At 39.7% G+C, this 24,979-nt stretch overlaps 4 protein-coding genes across 9 annotated transcripts; 1 reads left to right on the forward strand and 3 right to left on the reverse strand.

The window, feature by feature from the left end:
- Window positions 1-56: 56 nt before the first annotated feature.
- Window positions 57-6,389, reverse strand: cog1 (component of oligomeric golgi complex 1). Of its 3 annotated transcripts, XM_037256264.1 has the most exons (16): window positions 5,878-6,389; window positions 5,026-5,267; window positions 4,760-4,941; window positions 4,298-4,474; window positions 3,998-4,154; window positions 3,708-3,918; window positions 3,296-3,632; window positions 2,568-3,022; window positions 2,238-2,384; window positions 2,007-2,165; window positions 1,808-1,932; window positions 1,524-1,632; window positions 1,327-1,436; window positions 1,165-1,246; window positions 1,018-1,041; window positions 402-499 (listed from the first exon to the last, which is right to left on the reverse strand). In XM_037256264.1, exons 1-15 carry the CDS (start codon window positions 6,181-6,183, stop codon window positions 1,033-1,035), a joined length of 2,808 nt encoding a protein of 935 aa, XP_037112159.1. In that variant the 5' UTR covers window positions 6,184-6,389; the 3' UTR covers window positions 402-499; window positions 1,018-1,032. The 3 variants fall into 3 exon arrangements, with proteins under 3 accessions (XP_037112158.1, XP_037112157.1, XP_037112159.1); XM_037256263.1 differs by lacking the exon at window positions 1,018-1,041 and having other exon boundaries at window positions 57-499; window positions 3,998-4,161; window positions 4,311-4,474; XM_037256262.1 differs by lacking the exon at window positions 1,018-1,041 and having other exon boundaries at window positions 57-499.
- Window positions 6,390-7,071: 682 nt separating this feature from the next.
- smim22 (small integral membrane protein 22) lies at window positions 7,072-9,138 on the forward strand. Of its 3 annotated transcripts, none has more exons than XM_037256268.1 (4): window positions 7,072-7,215; window positions 7,904-8,045; window positions 8,263-8,330; window positions 8,521-9,138. In XM_037256268.1, exons 2-4 carry the CDS (start codon window positions 7,916-7,918, stop codon window positions 8,566-8,568), a joined length of 246 nt encoding a protein of 81 aa, XP_037112163.1. In that variant the 5' UTR covers window positions 7,072-7,215; window positions 7,904-7,915; the 3' UTR covers window positions 8,569-9,138. The 3 variants fall into 3 exon arrangements, with proteins under 3 accessions (XP_037112163.1, XP_037112164.1, XP_037112162.1); XM_037256269.1 differs by having other exon boundaries at window positions 7,106-7,268; window positions 7,909-8,045; XM_037256267.1 differs by having other exon boundaries at window positions 7,112-7,268.
- Window positions 9,139-9,753: 615 nt separating this feature from the next.
- On the reverse strand, window positions 9,754-14,299 carry rogdi (rogdi atypical leucine zipper). Its single transcript, XM_037256265.1, has 11 exons — window positions 14,064-14,299; window positions 13,571-13,642; window positions 13,328-13,410; window positions 13,162-13,216; window positions 12,986-13,066; window positions 11,800-11,895; window positions 11,630-11,728; window positions 11,433-11,546; window positions 11,294-11,343; window positions 10,490-10,616; window positions 9,754-10,345 (listed from the first exon to the last, which is right to left on the reverse strand). Exons 1-11 carry the CDS (start codon window positions 14,136-14,138, stop codon window positions 10,304-10,306), a joined length of 894 nt encoding a protein of 297 aa, XP_037112160.1. The 5' UTR covers window positions 14,139-14,299; the 3' UTR covers window positions 9,754-10,303.
- A 654-nt stretch (window positions 14,300-14,953) lies between these two features.
- On the reverse strand, window positions 14,954-24,758 carry glyr1 (glyoxylate reductase 1 homolog (Arabidopsis)). Of its 2 annotated transcripts, XM_037256372.1 has the most exons (16): window positions 24,642-24,758; window positions 23,529-23,565; window positions 23,351-23,430; window positions 23,138-23,276; window positions 22,956-23,066; window positions 21,832-21,909; window positions 19,068-19,121; window positions 18,854-18,904; window positions 18,694-18,767; window positions 18,459-18,558; window positions 18,098-18,208; window positions 17,914-18,015; window positions 17,664-17,826; window positions 17,151-17,330; window positions 16,884-17,008; window positions 14,954-16,672 (listed from the first exon to the last, which is right to left on the reverse strand). In XM_037256372.1, exons 1-16 carry the CDS (start codon window positions 24,677-24,679, stop codon window positions 16,598-16,600), a joined length of 1,518 nt encoding a protein of 505 aa, XP_037112267.1. In that variant the 5' UTR covers window positions 24,680-24,758; the 3' UTR covers window positions 14,954-16,597. The 2 variants fall into 2 exon arrangements, with proteins under 2 accessions (XP_037112267.1, XP_037112268.1); XM_037256373.1 differs by lacking the exon at window positions 21,832-21,909.
- Between the last annotated feature and the right edge of the window lie 221 nt (window positions 24,759-24,979).

Below are 24,979 nucleotides of genomic sequence, written 5' to 3' on the forward strand. Positions count from 1 at the left end.
ATATACACGTGTATATATATATAAATATATATATACGTATATTAAATCACATGGTGGAAGTTTGGAAAATATTTATACAACTCAAAGATTCAGTCCACAGTTTTATTCTAAACATAATTTTGATAATTATAAGATAAGCGGTTCAGATAATGGTTGCATGGATGGAAAGGTTGCAGCTAACAAAAATCCCCATATGCTCTATCTCAAAAAATTACAGTTTGACATAAATAAAAATCATTTTCATACAGAAATTTGTCCTTTGTTCAAATGTGCCGTTATTCAGGCGGCAGAGTAAAATTCCAAACGTAGCCCTAATTAGCAAATAGACATGATGCTGACGACAAAAAAAGTGTATGTTAAGTTATTATTTGGTCATGCCAGATAGCCAACCGAGTTTAAATAAAGATTGAGAGTTTGTGTCTTCTTCTTCTGCCATCTGTCGGAAGAGGCTGCCCGGCTGGAAGCTTTCCAGACTGTCTGCTGAGGATGATGGAATAGGCTGCAATGGAAAGTAAAAACACCATCATAAATGTTGAAATGTACATCAACTTGAACAAAATGCAATATAACCCCAATTGCAGTGTTTTTAGTAGAACAAAAACAAATCCCTTTCAGCCTTCTCATCCTAACTGTAGCCCACTGTTGCAAACTGTATCATAATTGCATTTGAATTAAATCATTTACTGTTTAGCTTTACAAACAACATCATCTCATACCATGAATCTCGGTGAGTTGGATTGGATGTAATCAATTCATACGTTTTTTTGTAAACCAGTCCAGGTACTTGATTAAGGTTGACAGCAGATCATTTTGGCCGTGGTGTAGGTTTTACCAACGAGTATGAAAAGATTAGTAATACCAAAGCATCATAGAATTCCTTCATTTTCATTCAATCAATCACAATTAATTTCTAATAGCATGATGAAACTCAAATGCACCAAAATGAAGAAAAAAAAAAGCCCTTTGACTAATACTGCAACCAAACAAACAAACAAACAAACACACTGATGAACTTGCCTGGCTTTCTCGCACTCAAAATGTCTGGGAAAATTGAACAAACCACATTTAAGCGGGATTAAACACAACAATAAAAAAATGGCAAAAAAATGAAGGCTGACCATATTTGACAATTTTCCACAGTCGAGAACAGAAATTGGTACTCACCGGCTGGTGTGATTCATTGGAGCCTTTGACGGTTGACTTCGATTTGCGCCTATCATACATGCTGAGGGGCAACAACCCAAACCTGTGGGAGGACAAAACCGATGGCAAATTAATTATTATAACTACAGGTACATCTAAACAAATCATTCTAAATGTTCAAACCTGATTTGGGTGTTGGCCATTGGAAGGATGTTGTAAGGCTCCTGAGTGTTGACACTGCTGCTCCTCGGAGCAAACTGCTTTTCTGAGCCAGTCACCAGTCCAAACAGTACCTGAAAACCAACATTCAGGGGGAAAGCAATTGCATTGAAGTCACCCTTTGCAACATGTTTATTGATGAAAAGTTTCAAGTATGGTACCGATGTTCTTTGGGAGAGACGACTAAGGTTTGCATTCAGTGGCGGTGTGAACACATCCAGGTCAAAAGGGTCAATGTGACCCTCCAACCAATCACAAACTTCCTGCATCCTGAAAGACAACACCAAAAATGTCTTTTCATTTAACATATTCCCATGCTGTATTCATATTCTAACTTTCTTTATACATTTGACCCATTTTAGCATTCATGGTTATTTAGGTTTGACCTTTTTTAATTCACTTGGATCTTTTCAAATATTTCTTGACAACTACTTGACAATATTACCTGGGATCTTGATGGAATTTGGCGGTCTTGTCTTCTTCCATATTGGCAGACAAAGTAGTGTTAAGATAACGGAGGTCAAACATCATCTGCAATGCTCTGTTCTGAGTCATTGGAAACGCTCCTTCCTGAAAGCAGACAAATTATGCTCTCAAATTCTAATTCTATGATCATTTGAAGAAGTTTGTTTTTGGGGAGTCACCCTGGGTCCTCTCTGTGTGAGGCTTTGGTAGTGCTTCAAAGCTTGATCCAGACAGTCTTGCAGAAGCTCCTGCAAGGTGGGTTGTGGCAGTGCGTGACCCCCAACCCTGTTCACTTCAACACACAGCTCAAAGAGCAGCGACTGGACAAACAATGATGCCTGCAAAAGGTGTAAACGTCCTTTGAGAATTGTAAATCCAACGGTCTCAAATGAATTGAAGGTGAAGCTGACCTGGACAGGAAGACGAATTTTGGATGTAACGTTGCTCCCTGACTCGGCCTCCTCTTGGATCTCGAAATCTTCCCAGTTTGTCGCATTTGTTAAGATGGCACCGGCGGTATCTGCGTGAAGAGCTGTACGAAACCTCTCCAGCAACCTCTGAGAAGTCACAGGATAGCATTTTAATCCCATTTTCACAATTTGAGGCAATCAACAAGAACAAGCTATTAAAACTCTTCAAGCCGCAACATCATGATCAGTGGCAAAATCCAAAGAAATCTTAAGATATGTGGAAAAAAACAACACACAACTACAAAAGGACAATTTTTGATAAGTGCTTACTTTTGAGAGAGTTGAGCTCCAGACGTGGTAGGCCTCCATGCTGCAGTTGAGAAGCTCCTCTTTCAGTTTTGCCCACTTGGCCTGAGCAGCGCTGACCTGTGGGGCTGCCCTTGTTTTGCCCAATTTCTTGCTCTGCCTCGGGGTCACTTTGGCTGTGGCCTCACAGCCACTCTGTTGTCCCAATATGCAGTGCTTCAAATTGGGGCACAGCTCCCCCATAGAGTGACACAACCTTGCCATGAAAAGGACTGAATTCAGTCTGGCTGGGCTGGGCTCTGGCGAAACTGTAGCTAATTCGGAACGGACGGCAGAGAGAATGTGGTGAACGCAGGTCAGGCAACCGTCTCGTAAAGCCTCCTCCACTGCCGGCGTGTCGGTGAAGCGGTTGAAGGAGGATGCTGACGAGCCCTCTGTCGGTCCTGATGATGAAATTGGAACTGATAGGGCGTCTGGGCCTGTAGAGGAGTACGATTTTTTTTTTTATTTTAACCTTGAAATATCCAGGCAAGATCATTTCGACAAACATTCTCTTTTGAAATGATCGGATCCCCACCAAATCCTGCAGGAATCCAATAAAGACGCTGATCATTTCAAACAGGGAAACACCAACAAATAAATTGAATTTCTCCCTGTGAGATTGTGTGTTTGAAATATGAAAGCGACAATTGTCTTCAAGAAGAAAAAAAAAAAAAAAAAAAGTAGAAAAACTGATTTTCAGCCACACCAACCTGACTCCTTGGACGGAAGGTAGTGTTGGAGATCATCAAGCCGCGCTTTCAGCTTAGCGTCCAGGGAAGAGCAAAAGTTTTGAACGCAGGGTGTCAGGGCCTGGGTCTTCATGGCCAAACCGCTTCTTTGCTGCTGTTCCCCCCTCTGGGCCACGCTGACCCAACCTGCATCACTCGGCAGGTCTCCCGGAGACTCCGACCACAAATAGGAAGACACGTCTACTTCATACTGGGCCTCCCGACTATTGGCTGTCTGTCCCTCAAGATCCCTCACAGCTGAGGTAAGGAGCTGCACCGAGCTCGTCGAGATGTCTTCGGTTTCTTCCTTGGTTATAGCCTGGCGGACCATGAATGCATCCAATGAAATGAGACATATCGCTCTAATCTTTTATCATTGTGAACGCTAACTAACCTGCAAGCGTTGAAGGAAGAGCTGTTGAAGGAAGTCATCCCAGATGGCCAGACGGCATTCGAGCAGCCGCTGGCATACTGTGTTCCAATGCTGACTGATGGAATCAGCGGAGAGGAGGTCCCAAACAGCGTCTCTAATAGCTGCCAGTCCCTTCAGACTCTTCACATAGACCAGAAGGCTACCAACACCATGACAGATGTCCTCCTTACATCTGAAAGCAAGACTCATGATGAGAAGATTTCTTCTCGCTTATTTTTTTTCTCGTGACAAATTGACCGACTGATGCTTACGTATTGATCCATTGCTGTAAGGTGTCCTGCAGCTGCTCTCTTTGGATTGGCTGCGCAAGTGTGCGAAGCGTCGGCTGGAACTCCGTGACAGTTGGGGGCAGGTACTTAAACCAGCTGCCTGTACTTGTGTCGTCCTGAAGCACATTCTTATCGTTAGCTGAAGAGAGAGTGACAGAATTTAGAATTCAGATTTCAGCAGGTGAAATGTAAATAAAATTATTGACCATACTGTATATTTCCATTGAATGGCGACAACGTGTAGTACTTTAGTGATCCTAAATGTATATAAATATTACTTACCTGCAGATGCAGTTGACGTGACATTTTCCAGGATGGAAAACAAAAGGCCACAGCTGAGGGTTTCCTCCCCAGGCCTGGGCCCCCCCTCAGGGTGCATGTAGAAAACAGCATATGCTTGGAACAAAGTGGTCACCAGCAGTTCTACGAGGCTGCACACTTGAGCCTTGATACCCGCACCTGACACAAAAAAGTGAAGGGAACATAAATAGAGGGTGCTTTTACAATATAGGAGCTTCCATTAACACCACGCCATGTGTCATTTGTCTTTGAGTACAGTATCATATTTTTGTGGTTGTGTGAAGCCAAATCTGAAATCATGATTTCATTTCAATTCATCGCCCGGCCCGTTGATGTCCTTGCATACCTGTTGTTCCTCCCAACAACCGACTTGGAAGCTAAGTATGATTTCAACATTTAAGCCTGATGTGTATCCTGGCATGCATGCTGTTTATGTTACGCTACCATGTTGGGGCTGGTTGAGCAACTGATGGATGGAGGCTTTTCGTGCTAACAAGAAATCAGCAAGTGCCTGGCGCGGGGAGCTGTCCTCCAGCAGCATCGTGGACAGGAGGGCCTCGGCAATGGCCTGGTCAGACACTGCACGACCCCGCAACAGAGACTTGCTGTCTAAAAGGATGGTGGACCTGGAAAACAATGACAAAACTTCAATGTACTGTACTGCCTTTGTGTCACTATGAAGGTAAACAAAAAAAAAAAGCAGCAAGTACCTGAAGTGACCAGTTGTGGCTACTTGGCGGACAAGGATAGGGAAGCGGGTCAGGGCAGGACTGTAATGACCCCCTGTGCCGGCTTCCAACTGAAGGAGACCGTGCAGACGACAACACAGCAGGTAGAGACGAGTTGCCTGAAGGTACTGGGAGGCCTCCATGGCGCTCCAGATGCGCTCGGGAATCTCCAATAGGAGCTTAATCTGAGAGGCCATAGTGTAAAAACTGTCCTGCCACTGCCTCTATTAGACAAAGACACAAATACGGATGCATTTTGTGAGCATAATTAACTCGTGTGGTTTAAACCCTTTTCATTTTTCGCAGTCTTCTTATTTTTTCAAACTTCACTGCATAATAAAATATGCATTTTGGCAGAAAACTGTCCAAGCAAGTTCAAAACAAACAAACAAAGGAAAACATTCGATGCAGTGCCATTCAAGAGCAGTAATTTGATTTTTAATATGACAAACTGCATTGATTCGATAGCATAATTGCACAACCAATTGTCATGTCATAGCTCTCAATTGCATACCCAAGTAAAGGTTAAATATATAAAAGAATCGTTCTACTGGAGCTCATTAGTCTCATTACAAACTTGGATCATTCCGTCCAGATGCTCAGATTGCCCTGCTGGACAAAAAGTTGCAGGAGCTGAGACTGACGAGGTCGGTTGATTCTTGGAGCGATCGTCACGCCTTAATCTTTGTGTACAGTTTCCACGCCGAGTGTATCACACAACATAATCAGTGTATACATTAAAAGGATGTCTATACTTCAGAATGATCGTTTAGAAAAGAAATGTTTAGGTGCGGCAAACAAACAAAAAACTGTGGAACACTAGGTTTGGTTTACCTCTGGAATGCGGCTGCTGACGCAGACTTTGCCTTGCTTTAGTCGGTGGCAGTACTGATACATGTCTTGGATGGACTGGACAACACTCGCCGAGCTCTCCCTCATCTCTCCGATTGTGTCGGCGGCGTCAATCAGATCCCGGTAGCGCTCCCCCACCATCTGTCTCAGTTCCTCCCTTTTCTGCTCGATTTCCCCGCGGACTTTCCGCTCTATGCCGCGGATGTCTTCGGTGCTGTAGCGCTCGAACAAGATCACCGGATCCTTGATCTCCGATATCCGGAGAGACGATGCCGGTTCGTCAGACATTGCTTCTTCGAAACAACTTCTACAGCGACGGAGAAGTATAAACCGGAAGAGAAATAGCGTACACTTCCGATTTCCACGTAACGCTTTGTTTACTTCGGTCCTTTCCAAATACTCACGCGTAACACTAGTGCCCTTCAATTGGGCGGGCCCGTCGAGGGTACGAGTGTGTAGGGTGACACATTATCCAAAGTGCGCATCAATGCACACTCAGTCGAAGCATATTACCCACAATTCATTGCTCGCGGGAAAGTGGCGACGTTTGGTAAAATTCCTGTTCATGTGCCAAAATACAATGTTTTTTCAAATTTAAATACCAGATTATTACCAATTATATAATCTACATTCCCAATGATTTCATCATATCATAATTGTTACCTTCACTTTTGATGTAACCTATGCAGTTTGTTCCCGTGGCCTTCATACATTTGTAACCTTCTGCGCATGCGCCCATCATCGCGCAGAGGTCGCAAATAGTGCAGGAGGGCACTCATACACTTGCTCCCTGTGCCCGGGAGTACACCTGCCCATCTTGTGTCCCGACACCATAAGTTCGATCCCCGCATATGACGGTGTGATATTGGTGACACCGAGTTAAACAACAAATGAGGACCCAGAAGTTTAGTTGAACTGTATTTAAATGTCATCATGCGGTGTAATAACAAAAAAACAAACAATCTCAGCACATAGGGTAGCTGCGTACAAAAATAAAGTGCACATTTTAGCAACATAAACCACAGTTTGCGCAACTTGCACTGTTCCCGTTGAGTGCATTTAATGACTTGGACCAGTCGATGTACTGGGATAAGGGTTCGCGACGATATAATCACGTGATGACTAAATTATAACCTGCATGCATGTAACCCACTTGATCGCACCTTGAATTGTTTATTGAAGGCATTTTCTTACACGCCTCTTAGCAACCTCCAAACGCAAACTGCATTTTAACTAACTGACTCCTGGTTAAAGATTTACTGCTCTGATTTTGTCTGTGGCAGCAGAGGCGAAGTCTATTGCGTCAAACAGGTGGATCAGGTCGGTAGAACTTAAATACGGAAGGGAATTAAAACAAAACAGGAAAGATACTGGTAAGCAGACAAGTACTAATAATGACAAATAATTATTTCTTATATATTGTATTTACCTACTGAAATCTTTGAATTACTTTCACGTCATTATAGTGTTTTTTTTAATTAATGAAGGGTAAAGATTCTGATAAGTAGCGGTCTCCAGAAATGAACGGCGTGGATATATGTTACAAATAAATACAAATACAGTACACGATATAGTTCCGCTTTCTATAGCCTAGAATATTTCCAGTCGGTGTTTGAATGTGTCAAAGGTATTATTATTATTATTATATTTTTGTGGACCGAGTATGTTACTGCGGTTGATGACATAAAAAGTTCAAAACATCAACATTTTGGTGGCGTTTCCTGGTTCCAGGTAGTGCGTACATAAGCTATTAACAATTTACACAACAAATACAGTTGTAAAGGGGCATCATTTCAGAAATAGGGGTGACGGGGGTTCATTTTGAAGACTAATTGGGGTGGGTATTATACAATAGCAACACTGAACACAAACATTCAATAAATTCTTGTCACGGTGACTGTTCATGATTCAAAGGGATGGGGATTTCATTGCAGTACCTGGAAATATAATATAATCACAATAAACATGCATTCTCATCAACTATGTCTTTTTTTTTTTTTTTTGGTAGCAAAGCAGTACTATGGGACAAGGAAGCACCCACGAGGACTTTGAGAGTCAGTTCAATGATGTAATTTCCAGACTGGAGTCCAAACAGTTCTTTCAGTCTGAATGGGACATTGGGTTTGGTGTCGTCTTCTTAGTCTTCATAGGTGAGGTTGGCTATTTTTTATTTTTACTTCCAATGCCAGTGGACATCAATTCCATGCTGATTTTTTGCTATTTGCGAGCCGGCCCGGTCTCTATCCTAATGGATAGGCTCCACTGTATTTTTAAGTTGTATATTATTGATAATAATAATAATAAAATAATGATAATAATAATAAACTAAGGTGAAATCCTGATATATGCTGCTATGTGTGCTTGCAGGTTTGATTGTCCTGCTGGTCCTTCTGGTACTCATCCGCTGTTGTTGCTGCTGCTGCTGTGATGAGAAGGTGAAAATTAACAACAAAAATAACACATACAATAAGTAGTTAGAACAGCACTTATAGTTAGAAATGCAATTAAATGTTCACTTTCTAGTTATGAAGATGATGTGTCTTCACACTGAATTCCACATTCGATGTAGAGGCATGAATATAAAATGGATGATGAATTGTTGCTTTTGCTCTTCTATTCTAACAGCCTAAACATCAGAGAGTTGGCATCGAGAACATGTGTTTGGAACCATGATCGCTGAAAGCACAATGCAACTGGAGAGTTTGCATTAATATCTTTGGTTAGCATTTAAAAATCTGATTTTGTTTCAGCACCCAATGAATTGTTCACTTCTTCTTTTGTACCTGCTGTGATTTTGTCCCACTAATATAAATGAGCTTTGATTGCACTATGTTTGAATGCTTTGTGATGAATTTCCATTTTCTTTATTTTTTTTATATTTAATAAAATGCAAAACTTAAACAGCTCTTTCATATTTGTACTTCATAAAATGTCAGTGTATCATGTGTACAGTAACATAGTGGAGCACGTTTAATTTTATATTCACCATTCTCCAAACCTTCATTTGTTGCCTTCATATGTATTCAAATTTTTGGTGTTTATGTCATAATCTATGGCAGCAAATTTCTTGCCATGGTAGAATCTGCTTGTTTTAGAAGCTAGATATGCTATATATATCATTCAAAAGCTAATGCTAAAGCTTGATCATAACAACATTCATTTAGTTAGGGAATGAGGCATTGGAAATTTGATGATCGTACATGTACTCTTTATTGCACAGATAAATAAATTCTATATTCAAATAATTATTTTCTAAGTAAATAACACTTGCTGGAATAATTTTGTTCATAAAAGGACATTTAGCCCAGAAGCCATTTTGACACTGTAGGTGAAAAATACATGTTGCTGTCTGTCAAGTGCTAGTATCAATTTTTTTTAATGGTATGTTTGGGATTTTTAACACCATTTTTAGTATGTGACCAATGACACCTATGAAATCCTTTGTGACATGTCCAAATGGCTCCTGGGACAAAAGCCTTTTTATTAGTATTTGGTTCACAGGGAATCAACAATATATGTGCAAAACATTTCAATAAATATATTCAGAACTGATTAGCTTATTTAAACAGGAATGTGATGAATGACACCCAATCGGGTGATTAACAAAAGACATGTTGATCTTAATGCTGTTTTAGTATTCACATCCACAATTTTCCAAATTTGCACCACTAACCAACTGTGTTTTGAGAGTAAAACAAACACACCAATCAATCAGCACAGATATACACTACTTGTATTAGATCCACAACATACTGTATTGGTGGTGCATGTTGTCCTGGCTAATGGTTGCAAACATCTCACAAACTATTCCAGTTTTATTGCACACTTTAGTGTAAATGTAAAGCTGGATTGTGACTGCTGCCAAAGCACAATAATCCTCAGCAGAACTGCATGTGGTTAAATTAATGCATATGTATATATACCCATTGATTCCTGTAAAATTCCCATAATTCTCATGAATAGTTTTTCACTTACCAAAATTTTGCATGTGAGGGAATCTATGAACATTTAAACTCATCTCTCTGTGAATGGAAATGAACATTCCATAACCTGTCTCCCTTTGCACTATTTTCGCCTGAGTGCCGAGATTAGCGTTTACCCTCCCCCAAAAAAAACAACAACAACAACTGGAAAGTACAACATGATCGATACTTGCAACATTGCTTGAACATAAAAAGAACTCAAATAAAAACATACATTCAAGAACAGGTTGTAGTCAGTCCTGTGAAATGCAAAACAGAGGAATGTCGGTCACAAAATGAAAGCGGCAAACACGTTTGTCGCGTCTAACTGGCTTCTGATGACCATGCAACACTTTAAACTGGCTTGAGAATAGCTACCAATATAAATAAGAGCATATCCATCACACTTGTGTGGTTGTTTAAGTCAGACATTGACTGTGAGGTGATTAGAAAGGTCTGTAGTTCCAAAAACTGGAAAAGACAGAAATCTGCAGGTACACAAGGACACTTTGTTAGTCATGCCTCCCATAAAAGTTTTTTTTTTTTTTATCTACTGTGGACAAAAAGAGTCAATGTGAAGTAGACCATGTTTTTTTAGGTGCACACTAAATAGTGAAGCTGACATGACACACCTTGTCTTTGAGCTGCTGACAAAGTTGTAGTGAAATGGTGAAAAACACCAGCGTATCGTTGAGCCAGGGGACGACACACTCCACCTTGTGCACGTGGCTCACCTCAAACCGGTTGTTGTTGAGCTCACTGGGAAGAAGCGACAAAAAAAATGAATTGACAACATGCACTACAATATAGCGCAGTGCTCATCAATGTTGAACGATGCTTAAAATATTTTATTATGACACACAATTTATTTGTACCGTATTTTCCGGACTATAAGGCGCACCTAAAAACCTAAAATTTTCTCAAAAGCCGACACTGCGCCTTATAGTCCGGTGCGCCTTATATATGGACCAAATTCCTAAATTTAAACTGGCCCGAAGCATTGTGTCATGAAATCAATCATAAGTGGCCCGCTGAAGACTATGAATCATGAATCAAAATCATTATTTTGTGATTATAAAGTAATTTGTTGCGTCTGAAGTTGAAATAAAAAAGATAAAATGGAGAATGATTTGATTGGGATTAAAAATCTGACATGATGCATTAATGGTGCGCCTTATAGTCCGGTGCGCCTTATACAAGGACAAAGTTTTAAAATGGGCCATTCATTGAAGCTGCGCCTTATAGTCCGGTGCGCCTTATAGTCCGGAAAATACCAACTGTCCATTATTTATATAGACATTTTTATATTGTGTTGTTTAGTCCTCAATTTAGCCCATGTAACAATGTGCGAAACAATGGCCTAACCCAACTAGAAACTAAATTAATGGATGGAAGGACTTGCCACAAAACAGACAAACAAATTAGTTTCATCTTACAACATGGCCCCAGGATTGTGCAGCACAGAGCTTCCAGTTGGTTTGAAATTCTATCAAGGAGGAAGAACAAAAACAACCAATATTTTAGTTCATGCGGTAAGAGTATTTGAATGAATTGGAATTGATCGTGTGTTCAAACCTTGGTGGTGTTGGGAGGCAGGACGTGAAGCTGATAGACGGTGAGACACAGTTTGCTCAAGTTGATGTAGAAATTCACCATTACGTCACCAGGCATGGGAGGAGTGAACATTTTCTGATGGAGGGATGGCAAACAATTGTCACACTGCATTAAAGTGTCTGAGCCTAATAAGTCTTAAGTGGAAAAAAACATTGTACCATCAACCCACTAGTGGCCAATTCAGGCAGTGTCATGGACGCTGGGGTGGTTAGGCGGTTTCGTGCGCGTGTCAGCTGGAGCATCACAGCGTCCATTAGCTAAAGCGACAATAGAATGGTGAGCTTAGGTATCACTACATAATACATGCACGCTGATACATTGCGCAAACCTTGTTCACTTCTGCCCCTGTTTTGAAGTCATAATTCTCATCATGGCTGCTTAACAACTGAAGAGCCTGTGTGACATGGTTTCGCGCATCCTGGATCTGACACAAGAGAGGAGAGGGAGAAGTTGTCAGAGGATTTGGAGAGAATCTTTCTCTTCTGTCCCCGTGCCTAAAAAGCCGATGAGCGCAAATACCTTTCGTTGCACTTGAATTCACATTCGGGAGGGTGAAATGATTTGAACTTTTCGACTAAATATTAAAATAAGATTTCCTCTGCCTTTGCGTTTTGTGTGCAAACAACTTGATGGCAACAATTAAAGTGTTGCTGATAATCAAAAGGATCATAGCTGACTTTTGGCAAGAGGTGAACTGGGCGCCATTCCATATCAATTACAAAAGCGGGGTTGAATCATGCGTGTAATTGTAATGTGGGAAGAAAAGGACATTTTAAAAGGGAGAAAATGCAAACATCAAAGTAGCCGGCAGCTAACCAACTGTCATGTTCTTCAAATTATATGATGCTTGTTTTGGATGTTTGCAAACGTTGTCACGCGAGTCGACAACACTTTTTGTGTGGACGTGCTGTTTATTTAAGAGCTAGAGGACAACGTTATTAGTTCAAGTTTCACATGACAATTTGAAGTCTCGATGAGCTATAACTAGCAAAAAAAAAAACAAATATGAAGATATTAACCAAAAAATAAGCCAATCCTTTTAATGATAATTGCGTAAGGATTGGAGAGCCAAATCTCATGTAAATTTTGGTTAGCAGGGATTAGAATGATCTATCGTGTAGGTGCATCGCAATAAATTAAACTATTGTGGAAAACTTTATTTTATTTCTGCAGTTCAATGCAAAAAGTGAAACTGGATAAAGAGATCCATTTCAAACAGATTAAAATATTTCATGATTTTACAATTTTGATGATTATACCTTGCAGCCAACCAAAGCAAATAGAGTATTATGAATAGTACTAATGAATAAATAAACTGCATATTTGGCAGTATTTTCCTCATCAGTTAATTACAGATTCATTCAACTGTTTTGAAATGTCCCAGGAATTTGAACTTGATAGCAACTGTGATCTGAGAAGATTTGCTTGAATGTGTTGATTCCATTTTTTAAACAAATACCAACATTGTGTCATTTCCCTAGGAGACGTTATTTGAACCATGCAGTTTAACGTACCTGCTGGAGTTTCCACTGCTTGTCCTCCCTAAACTGGAAGTGTAGCACTTGACTACTCTTTGCAACCTTTAAATTGATGTCCTGTTTAAAGTAAAAACAAATGAGAAAAATGTGATGGTGAAACAAATGGTGCGTCACCTTTCACACAAGGACAATGCAAAACAGCTCAAGCTCACCGCTTGAGTCAGAGCTTCTCCCTGTAGTGTCAGCACTCCTTTCACCTGATCCATGCTGCAGAACAACAGTTTTTGTGATAAACATCTTCATGTGGAACTCATGACTTCCATAGACAGAGAATACCACACAGACCGAGTCATTAAATAAAATGGTAATTGGCATTACGTTGAGCTGCCCAGGATGAAATTTTCCTGTTTGAGCTGACTCTCCAGGCCAGGCGTCAGCATGGTGAAACGTCTTGAAGCCTCCTGGTGAGGAGCAAAACAAAAAAAATGCAGGCATCAGGAAAGAGCAGTCAATATTCTCAGAAGCTGATCAATAAAAATTGATGACTTTTGAACTGTGCAATAATACGACAGTCAGCCTCAACTCGAGATGAGAACTAATTTAACATGATTAAAGTCTTACCTTGAGGACATCCTGCAGCTGCTTAAGAACAGCATGTACTTCTTCTTTAAGAAGCCAGTTGAATTCCTCCTCCTATTATAAATTGAATCAGACAAACATCATATGAGGCATTACAATAGAAAATGACAGTATATTTTGATTTGGACAGTATAGCAGTCAGTCACACTAGTAAAATAAAATAAAAGAAATACAATGACACAATTTCATCAGCGTTAATTCCGACGTTAGGTTCGGTCGGGCCTCCCCGCCACCATAACAACCCAAACGTGACAGTGCAAGCTTGCTTTTACTGCACCTGCATCCGATGGTGACCCGGCTGACTATATTTTAAACTTTACAATGCATAACTGCAGCAAAAGTAGCAATGCACTTATTTAGTCAAGCAACGTGGGCATTTTGGTTGAGTGCCGCTCTTTAACAAATCCAGTCAAAGTGAATGAGTGACGCGGCTAGCTGCCCTGCAGACGAACACAAAACACAAACAGTATCTTACCAGAACTGCTCTCTCCACTTGATTGGCAGACGACATCTTGGGGAGTTCGGACAGGGATCTCTGAGGATTGAGCATGTTGAGCAGAAAAAAAGAGGCAACACTTGTAAAGCAAGCTTTGAACACAATCCCTAAGTGTCCTTCCTTTGGTTACGCTTTCTTCCTAGCACTCGTTAGCAGATGAGTTGCTGCCTTCACGGACAATGAGAATTCACGGACATCAGAGGGTGTTAAAACCACTCTGTCCAACTTACCTCTCTGGATACAGGCTGTTGCTTTAAAACGTAATATTTATGAAAAAATTATTATCATTCTTATCATACGTGAGATAAGTCAATGAATCTGACAACACAGAAATAAATATATACTGCGAGTTCCAAAAAGGCGGAGAACTTGAATGCAACATTTCTTGGTCACACGCTCAGAATTAAGTGAGTGATCCCGCCCATCTAACCATATTAGGAAGACTTCCGCAGTTCGCCAGTCAACATTTGTGTGTGCAGCATATATTATATTTTTATATTGGTGAAGCAGATCTGAGCGATCCTATTGGTCAAAAGACAGAGAAAAAATTAATGTGTATCTATATATATATATATATATATATATATTCCTCAGACTGACTTTCAAATCTGTGCAAAACTCAAGTTAATAGGCACACAGGAAAAAAATGAAAACTTCTGTGGAAAAGTCATTACTTCATTGTCCCCTATTTTTTCGATGAAATAGGTCTTTTCTGTAGTTGTCAGCTCCCCAAAAGTATTTCTCTTCCATAAATGTCTTTGCCTCACTCACCTTACAGCGATTAATAGGGTCTCTGACTAAATGGTGTAAAAAGCTACTATTTGTGGAAATAAAGGTAACACCAAAAAAAAAAACAATACTTCTGCCAGTAATGAGGAAAGGATTTATTTAAACAGCACAAAAGCCTTAATAATTCCACATGTACAAATCATAAATATCCCCCAAATCACCAAAGGTTGTCATCCTTAAACTGCTTCCAAATTATTGGCATGTGATTTGATAAATCAGATTTTCAATTTACACTTCTACATTATTAGGACAAAACATTGTTAATTGGCTTTAAAGAGTCAAAATTGTTTAGGCCAGTAATTGAAGATATAAAATGTTTTGTAATCAAACTCCTGGTGCTATTTACATCTGGCTTTTAAAATACCTTCAAACAGTGTATCTGGAAAGTAAAACCTTCCAAGTTGAAAAATTACTGAATGGTATGCTGGACTATTAAGCATGCATCTTAAATCTATATCGTCATTCATAGATAAACCTGATAATTCTGCTGAAAAAAAACCCCAACAACAACAAAAAACCAGGGCGCTCATTTTTATGCAAGAAATCAATTATCTAAACTGACTTTCTGGCATCACTGTGTCCATCTATTCATCTTAGCATTTGGTTCTCTGTCCAAGTCTGCAATATAACGAAACGTACCAAACTAGAGAGTTTAAGATACGCAAAAAGGTGTCTGCTTTACGTAAGGGTGCCAGTGACTGAACAACGAAAATGAAAATTTGCTGCTAAGAATATTTTATTCATTCTACAGCTTTCAGTCAGTGAAACAATTCTCAGTCATATAAAAGTGATTTTTCATTTTTTTACCCAATCAAACAATGTCCAATGTTGCCTTGCAGAACATTGGCGATATATTTTTTTCCTCCAAACAAATCAAAAAAAAATCCTGATTGACATTTGGGGCCATCTCATTTAAAATACAACTCAAAAGTGGATTCCCCTCATGCCAGGATAATATACATTTATAAAATGAAATAAAAGACAAAAATAACTGAGAATTCCAAATTAAAAAAACAAAACAAAATATGCAGGAATAGCAATATTGATGAGAACGTCTAATTCTTACTGCATTTTAAGGCTGTTGTCCTAATTGTGGTTAGGAAATACAATAAACTTCTATGTTAAAATTCCAACTGTCTGTCATATACGGAAATATGCCACAACCAAACCACACAAACAAAAATAAATAAATCCAATGAGAGTGTTCAGGGAGTATTATATTAAGGCAATGCAGTGGCATGTTCTCTGTTTCACTCTTGGAATTTGAGATATTCAAAGAAAAGAGTTTAGACAAACTTAAATGACCTCATTTGCACCTAAAAATATTTGGGGCGATGCATTCAAAACCTAACCGCAAATCATGTACTGGACAACCTGCTCTTCAGTGGTTCGAAACGTCTCGATCGCGCCCTCGCAAACAACCTATGCACGTTACTTTCGCCACTAGTCTGATGTCAGAGGTCTGTTAAGACGGCCTCCACTTGCAGTAGTACAAGAGCGGTAATCACACATCATCCCCTCGGTTAAGTCAGTGCAATGTTCAATGTTTCCTTATCGTGAAGAAATTGCAATCCCATCAGTTGTGGGCATATAACTGAGCGGGCGCAAAACAAAGGGGATAACTCTGTAAAATAAAACGAGAATTAAAAGGATAAAACGTGTTACTTCAAGAGGAGAGAAAAATTAAAGACTGTGTGGTCCAAGACAGTAAGTCACACCTCAATCTAATGAATGTAGGCTCGGTAGACTGCAGAAATATCATTGTCTGACTGGTCCAGTGCCTTGGCCCTCTTGTACACCTATAAAAAAAACAAAAAACAAAGATGCTGCGTTTGAAACCCAGGGTGTGTCACAACACACAAGAACAACTACAGAGTGGCTCCATAAAAATGAGACCCATGGCGTTTTTCTTCTTTTGCAACCCATTGTAGAAAGTTAATACTAAGAATAGAGATCTTCTATTATTTTGAAGGAAGAACAAAAGAGCAACACGACACAAAGTAAAAGTACCTCATTGGCAGCTGCAGCCATTGGGGTAGGATGGTTGGCCATATCCCCCATGGAGATGGCAAGCCTTAAATCTTTCTGAATGTGCTTCAAATAGTAGTCTGGCTTAAAGTTGCCTTGTAGAATATCTAGGTAAGGCAACAAGAAAACAAAAACACATGAATAATATCTGTGTATATTGTTCAAATGTGAATTGTCATGCACAGAGATATTGCATCATTTTTACTAAAACAGACAAGCTGTCTTTAAAACCCCATGGACTTGACTTACTTTGACATTTCTGGTCCACAAAGGTACTCGCCATCTGGCCCTGGCATAGAATGTCCAAGAAGGTCTGCTGTGATTGGCCTGTAGCCTGAGCCAGAGTGAGTCCTTCAGCAATGGTGGCCATGAAGCTGCCCTGCACCATGTTAAGGATGAGCATCATTCTTGCTGCGTTACCTGCTTCACCTTTGAAATCAAAATGGCACATTTTAGAACACACACAAAAACACCACTGAGATTACATCATTTTATTTGAATTTATGCAACCGCATTACTTGAGTTCTTTATTTACCATCTTTAAAATGTAATTTTATTCGCTTCTATTTCCGGTTCTCATAATTATATGTGGCTTATGTGTAGAAAAATAAATACATGTAGTTTGCTATTATTTTGTGGATGCCGTTTACATATGAGTGAACTCAACAGACAGAATTTGATGATATATATCTTTAACTGTGTAAGTGACACCACAAAAAAAACAAAAACAAAAGATGGCTGGCATCATTACCCGCCACATACCCAAGAAGAAGGAAGTCTTGCCCATAGCTTGAAAGCAGCTGCTGCAGTCCTCATAAACAGTTCGGTCACCGGCTGCCAAGATGACCAACATCCCGTCATTCGAGAGCTGCTGGCTTCCGGCCACTGGAGCCTCCAGGAAACGGCCACCCCGTGATGTGACCAGCTGATTTCAACAATGCATATCGCAAATTAAAGCCTACAATTTCAAAGGTGTTGTCAACACAAAGCACACTATTCTGGGTTGACAAACCTGTGAGAGTTCTGTAATAGTCTCTGGGTCAACTGTACTCATCTCTACATAGCATTTGCCCGGCCTGATTCCCTGCAGCACTCCACTGGGACCCAAAACCAACTGGATCAAAACACACAAAAAACATTTGTATCTGCAAAGCCAAAACAGTCATCAATTCGGGATTTTTTTTGGTCAAACTCACATCGCGGGCAGCTTTTGGGTCAGACACACAAGAGAATGTGATGTCACACATTGAAGCCACTTCTGCGGGAGTCCGACCCAACCTGGCTCCTTCTTGGATGAACAGGTCGCACTGGAACACAAAGTACCGGTTCGAAACGGCTTAACTGACTACATTCTAAAAGGAGTTACCATCAAAACTATTTCTGCATATTATTTTGATTAAAGAGCATCAGGATAATATAAGAGTTCCGTATTTATTATTACGGCAATACAGCCATGGTCAGAGCCACAGAAGGGGAAGGCCCATATTTGGTCATTTTGTAACAGCAGCAGTCTTTTTTGACACACCCTGTAGGCAAGATTGCTTTCTAACATCCTACCTTTTCTGCTGTGCGGTTCCAGACGGTCACAACGTGACCCATTTTCAACAGGTTCGATACGATGCCGCTACCCATCAGGCCCAGACCGAGGAACCCTATCCTGGAGGTAAAAGAGGAAAACAAACTGGTCAAATGTGATCCGAATGGATAAAACCCCAAAACCACTTCAAATTCTTCTACGATTGCAAATTTCTACTTTTTTTTTTTTTTTTTTTTACATCAAACGTCCTCCTACCTTTTATCTGTCGGTGTGATGCTGCCATTGATGGCCGTGCTGTCTGCCGCTTGAATGGATGTTGATGCTGTGTCCTGTCAAATCAAAAGCTATAGTTGTCTTTCCGAGTGAATGTAATTTGATTTCAAAAGGATATATTTTCAAAGTCGCTCCACTATACCTCTTCAATAATTTTTAGACGCTTGCTTATCGGTTCCATGGATGAGGCAGGCTAATAGGACACAGCAATAGAGGATGTATAAAGTGTTATGTATTTGACACAAAAGCAGCTGAGCTTCCCATTTTGAGATGCATAACGCAACAGTGGATTTAGGAAAAAAAAGCAGACAATCTACATTGGCTTTCAAGTTCCAATGCACAACAAATACTCTTACCTTCTCAGACTGGCTAAGCAAGAAATGATGAAAATGTGGGTCATCCTTCACAGGCTGTAACAGAATAAGGAATTCATTGGAAGGTGCTCTTTTTGAAAGGTACACACAAACCAACATAAACAAGGCAACAATTTGTCTTTCTGTGACCATTTGGAATTACTGTTTTGCTGCTAGAAAGCAAAATATCATTTCAATCCCAGAATATCCATCCATTTAACGCTTGCCCTCATTTGGATCACAACAACAATTTACCCTGACACGTATGTAAATATCAGTCATCAATGAACCCAGCATGCTTGTTTTTGGAAATGTGGGATAAAGCCTGAGTACCAGGGGGAAACCCCCATAAAGCACCAGGAGAACCCCACACATAAGAGGGCCTAAACCAAGATTCAAAGTTCTACAACAGATAGATTTGAAAAATACACAGGAAAAAAAAAAAAAAAAGTTGGCCGCCAACAACAAATGTTAAAGGGAAAAAGAAATTCAATAACATTTGAGATGAATTTTCATTTCACATCGTAAACAGGGGTGCACAAAAACCAGACCGTGCATAATCAGCAAATCAGCTCAAATTGCAAGTCACTGTGTGTTTACTTAAGTTGAAGAGTGACATTTTACAATTCAGTTTATAGTAATTCTGTCTATTATTGGCTGTATACCTTTTGTTATAATGTATCTTTGCAAAAGTTCTTTTCGAGGATGGTAAACCTTAAAACAAATGAGAGCAATAGACTGTTGTGAAAATGATGGACTGGGCAAATCTAAATTTCATCATAATTTAGATTCTGACTTTTTAAGATCATAGAAATATCAGAATCGAAGAAAAAAATATTCAAGTGCTGAACGGGGGGGTTGAATTAAAGTTCCGGCGCTGCACTGCATTGCTTGCAGCATGTGACTTGTTAAATGATCTTCTGCCCTCACTGAGAATGCTTTAGCTTTTTAATCACATCCCAGTTGGAATTTCTTGGAAAACTAACCACGCAACAGGAGGAATTAGACCACTGTAAATGTAAACACAAGAACAACTTTCTATTGCCATCTTAACGCTAGCACTCAATTAAAAATACGGCTAGCAAAAATTGGCATTATACAAATTATGTGACTTTTTAACCCCCACAAAATGACCAAAGACTGGTTAAAAAAAGTGAAACAATGCTCTTTGTGATATGAAGTCGAAGCACACTTTTGCTACAAGCTGCATGAGAACAGCATTCCTCCCCAATTTCTATACTTTGCTTCTCACTCTCAGAAAAATCAAAATCGACGCTGCTGTCTTCTCAAAAAGGTATTGATTGGACTTGTGATTTTGGAACCAGCTCAAAGAGTATCGTCCTCAAAACAAATGAGTGGGAATTATGCCATTAAATAATAACTTGTCATCAATCTTAAAGAACTATTCTGATTGGCCTTACATTTACAGGACGATGTTCCACTTATGTGAAAACAAAACAAATAAACACCCAAGTTGGGGAGCATACCCAGGTCTGGAACCAACTAACCAGCCACTGAGCTAAAACTTCAGTCGTCGGCGGCCTTGTAACCTACTCACCAATTGCCGGCTGCCATGTTGGATTTTGGCTGTGGGCTCATTTTCCCCATTCCAAGGCACCACTTTCCGCTCAGTACAGTTGTTGTGGGAATGTTAAGCCTTTTCGACTAAAACTAAAATGGCGCTGAACGTTTTCCACACATTCCTTCCAATTAATAACACACTTCACTTTCATGGATTATAACCCAAAAAACAAGCAGCTGTATGGCAATGGTTGTAATGAAGACCTGTTAACATTGACAAATCTAATGATTGGCAACTCCACTAAAGTACAGTTCACACTCATTTGGAGGAGAAAGGGGCTCACTTAATTGAGCTGAAGCTAATCTGAGGATTCAGCAGTTAATAAAAGTACTACGTCCCTTACTACACGAGAACTTCTGATGGGGTGAGCTTTTTTTTTTTTTTAATGAAACTTACCGTGTTAGGCAGAAAAATATATATACACATTAAAGTCCATGCTTTGAATAATGAAAAGACTGATTTGAAAACAAAATATTTGATTTTTTTTTTAATGGTAATGTTTTGGTGTGACTATGATATTTTCAAATGCAGTTAGTTACCCATTTGCGCTATATAGTTTTATCTCTCAAATGCTGTCGGGGAAAAAAAAAAAAAAAAAAAACTTTCCATCCATGGTCATAAACTGCTGAAGCCACATATTAGGTTCAACTAAACCCTAGAAGAGTGATTCTCAACTGGTGAGTTGGGACCGAACAGTTGGCTGAGGATTCATTCAAAGTGGGTCACGCGCAGTTTGTAAAAATAAAAGGGTTGCTTCACACAAATACTGTATTTTTCAAAGGCAAATGTTTTCCAAGGCAAATTTGGAACATTTTCGTTATCATTTATCTCAATTGATGTAAAGGTGGGCCGCGCCTTTACGACGACACGAAGATGCGAGTCCCATTTGGCAACAGTTGAGAACCACAGCTACAACCCATGCTTTAAAGTCGCTTGGTGGTTAGGTCAAATCATATGTTCTCAATGAACTCAAACAAAAAATCAGCCCTTTGAAAGCCTCGACACACTCAAATGTGTCAAAACCAAAAGGGCGGAACCAAACAGAATCAGTGGTCAAGTGCAAGCACCAAAAGGTCAGAAGGGAAAAGTCTGCATAGTTGTTCATTAAAGCCAAGGGTTAAATTGAGGTAGAAGAAGGGCAAGGCAAAGCTTGGTGGGAAGTATGGGTGGGATGGGTTCACCTACACTGCTTTCCCATTTGAATCCAGATGCAGCCCCCAGCCTCTCAATAGTGGACGGCTCAGGGTCAGAGTCAGTTAAGTCCTTTAAGGAGGAAAGAGACACACATTCACCTTTTAAAACAGAGGGTGAATTTGCTGAGATCTCCGGGGCCTGCCCATTTCAAATATGACAAAACCACAAGTTTTTAGTCTTCAAAATACCAATGTTAAAATGACCTCCAGTGTGACAGACACAAATTACATGAACAGAACTCAAAACGAATACATACAAATGTGAGAAGCGACCACTAGTCTGAATTTCCAAACGATGTTGAAAATTAATCACTGGCATACTAATGATCCGAAAAGTATTCGAACCAAAGAAAAATGATTGTGCGTTTTGAACACACCCTGCGTTGTCCCCACACTCTGAATGCACCGTGTTGCTTGCAGCAACCATGTGACATGTATGGAATTTATCTTTACACCCCAGTTGGAGTGTAATAAACAACAAAACAAACATTGAATCTTGAAATAAGGGACATACTTCAATAAAAAAAATATCGCTATAACTATATCCATTGTACCAACTATGTCCATTAAAGCAAAACATTAAAATAACTTGACTAAAGGTTTGCAAGGGCAAAAAATAGGTGCAAACCAAGAGAGTCATCCAAAGAAAATTACTTTGAATGTTACTTTAGAGGTGTGCATCATTAAACCTTTTCAGCCATACTTTGGCATGATGCAAACTCAGCCAACGCAATTTGTGTTGAAATTGAAATACGTACATAACCCCTGCCACAATGCACGGGAACTTCTCGCAATTTTGATCATTATGCAGATGCCCGGGAGCTCCTGGCTAGCAGATCAGCTTTTGCATTGGTTTGGATATGCAATCGAGTTTGTCTGGATTTTTTTTTTTTTTTGCATGTGGACCCATTTATTATATTAGGCACAACATGCTCACCAACAGCATGTGTAATCTGTTCATGCAATTGAGTTCCCGCAGTTTACATCTTTGAAGGCATGGACTGTTGCAGATGTCTGTGACAATGTATTTTTAGTGCTAATGTAGTGCTCAGTGAGGGTCCTTTGTGACTAATTGACAGAACAGACATTTTTCTTGTCCAATTCTGTCTTACTGACCTTCTCAGATGGGTCCCTCAAGGCACTGAGATCCTCATCGTCCTCATCCAGTATTTTTAGTGGTTTCTTAGGAGTCTTCTTTCCTTTGGAGTCTCCTTTACCTTCAGCGTTCTTTAAAAAAAACAATCATTCCGATTTTACTTGCTGATATACAACTGACCTTTATTAGACAAGTCACTCACCTGTTCTTTCCCCTTTGATTTTTTGAGAAAGTCTTCCACTGCATCGACAGCCTGCTGGAAGCGTTTGCCTTTATTTATCTTGATCATTTCCTCTTTATGAGGATGGTAGGGCTTCAGCTGCTCCACTTTGATCCAAGCACTGAAAGAGAATTGGAATCATACGCACTTATTGAAGAACAAGCTCAGTAAAGACATATGCTGATATTTACTTACTGGTCTTCAGTTCCAAAGAATTTCACAAAGTGGCATTTTTTGCCCCGTGGCTTTTTCAGGTCCTTGGGCGGGCTCACAATCTACATTGAAAATAAATATAAATGTAATAAAAAACACTAGTGACAGTTATTTGTTTTTGTTGAAGCCATAAATACATGGTTTTGCCATCTGTATTTACCTTTCCTGGCCATGGTGGATAGCGGCCAAGTTTCCCCCTGAAATTAAAGTATTTAGCCACTGCTTACTGTAGAATAATACTATGCAGAAACGTAGTGCTATTTCAAAATTGTTTTATAAATTTTTTGAAAACAATTGTTTTAGGATGTTGGATAGTTCGACATATATAGACAAGAGATTTCAAAATTGGGTTGACGATTACAGAATCAACAAAGTAGCACAAATCCAAACAAATTTAAAAACTGCTCGTTTTCTTGCATTCAATTCAACTTTTGTATACTAGTAAATAACCAACGCCGCTTAAATTACATTAATTTTTGACAGGTTTGTTGACAATTACAACCTCAAATGTTGGGCAAAATGTGACTTTCTACAAGGAAATATTCAAAAACATTCTATCTTGTAAATTATATGAAGGGTTAACAGTTAGCAAGAAAACCACTCTTCATAGAAAAATGTTCGGTACTTAATGTCCCTTTTGTTTTCTGCATTACTGTACAAGTCTACGACAGGGGAGGAGCATTTGCGACAAGAAACGCAATCAAGTGAAATATAGGCCACCGTTAAGAGCAGCTTGATATACATATCGTTTCAATAATACATAGGTCACAATAAATAAACTGGTTAAACACGAAAGAAACGCTTCGGATTGAGCGAGTGGACGGATAAGAGAGTGTTAACGCCTCCGTGCTAACCTAGATTTCCGCTTAATCAACCGTGTCTACTAAAGCTCGTCTTTAGGGCAGGAAATTATACAACACGTCAACTCCAATACGAACTTTAAAGAATAAAGATCGTGGCAGTGAATTACGTGGTCAGAATAGCATCCACAAAACGAAATTTAATTGGGGGGGGGGGGGGAAATCCATAATTTGAACATCTGCAGGTTTTTCCGCTAATGTTAGCAAGGAGCTAGCAACGAATGTTGAGTCAGCTTGGCTAACAATTTGTTTGGGTTGTCCATCAACTAACCAGCTGGCTACCACTTGACGGATTTACATTTAGTTAGTGCTTAATTCTGTTAATTTCTGATACAATAAATAAAGCAAAATAGATCAAAGTAGAGACCATAGCGAGTGAAAAGTGGCATGTTATAACATTTAAAGGATCTCACCATACTAGATCTCCGATTCTCAGATGCACGGTCGCCATCTTGCAACACTAATAAAACGTCGCAACGAATGAGAGGAAAAGACAACACTTCACACACCCACTAAACACGAAGCGAAGCCCCGCCTTTCCTGTCCACAGAGCGCCTGCCATTGGCTGAGAGGCACTGCACTCGTTTTCCGGTGGGCGGAGTCACATGCACAAAACTGACGTCAGTGACAAAACACAAGATTGGTTTGAAGTAGAAAGGAGACATAATTGTGTATATATGATATTTGTTGCATTTGCATATAATAAATGCAACACGAATGACATATGATGAATGACAAAATTATGTCACAT

This window comes from Syngnathus acus, chromosome 8, assembly GCF_901709675.1.
Source record: "Syngnathus acus chromosome 8, fSynAcu1.2, whole genome shotgun sequence".
NCBI lineage: Eukaryota > Metazoa > Chordata > Actinopteri > Syngnathiformes > Syngnathidae > Syngnathus > Syngnathus acus.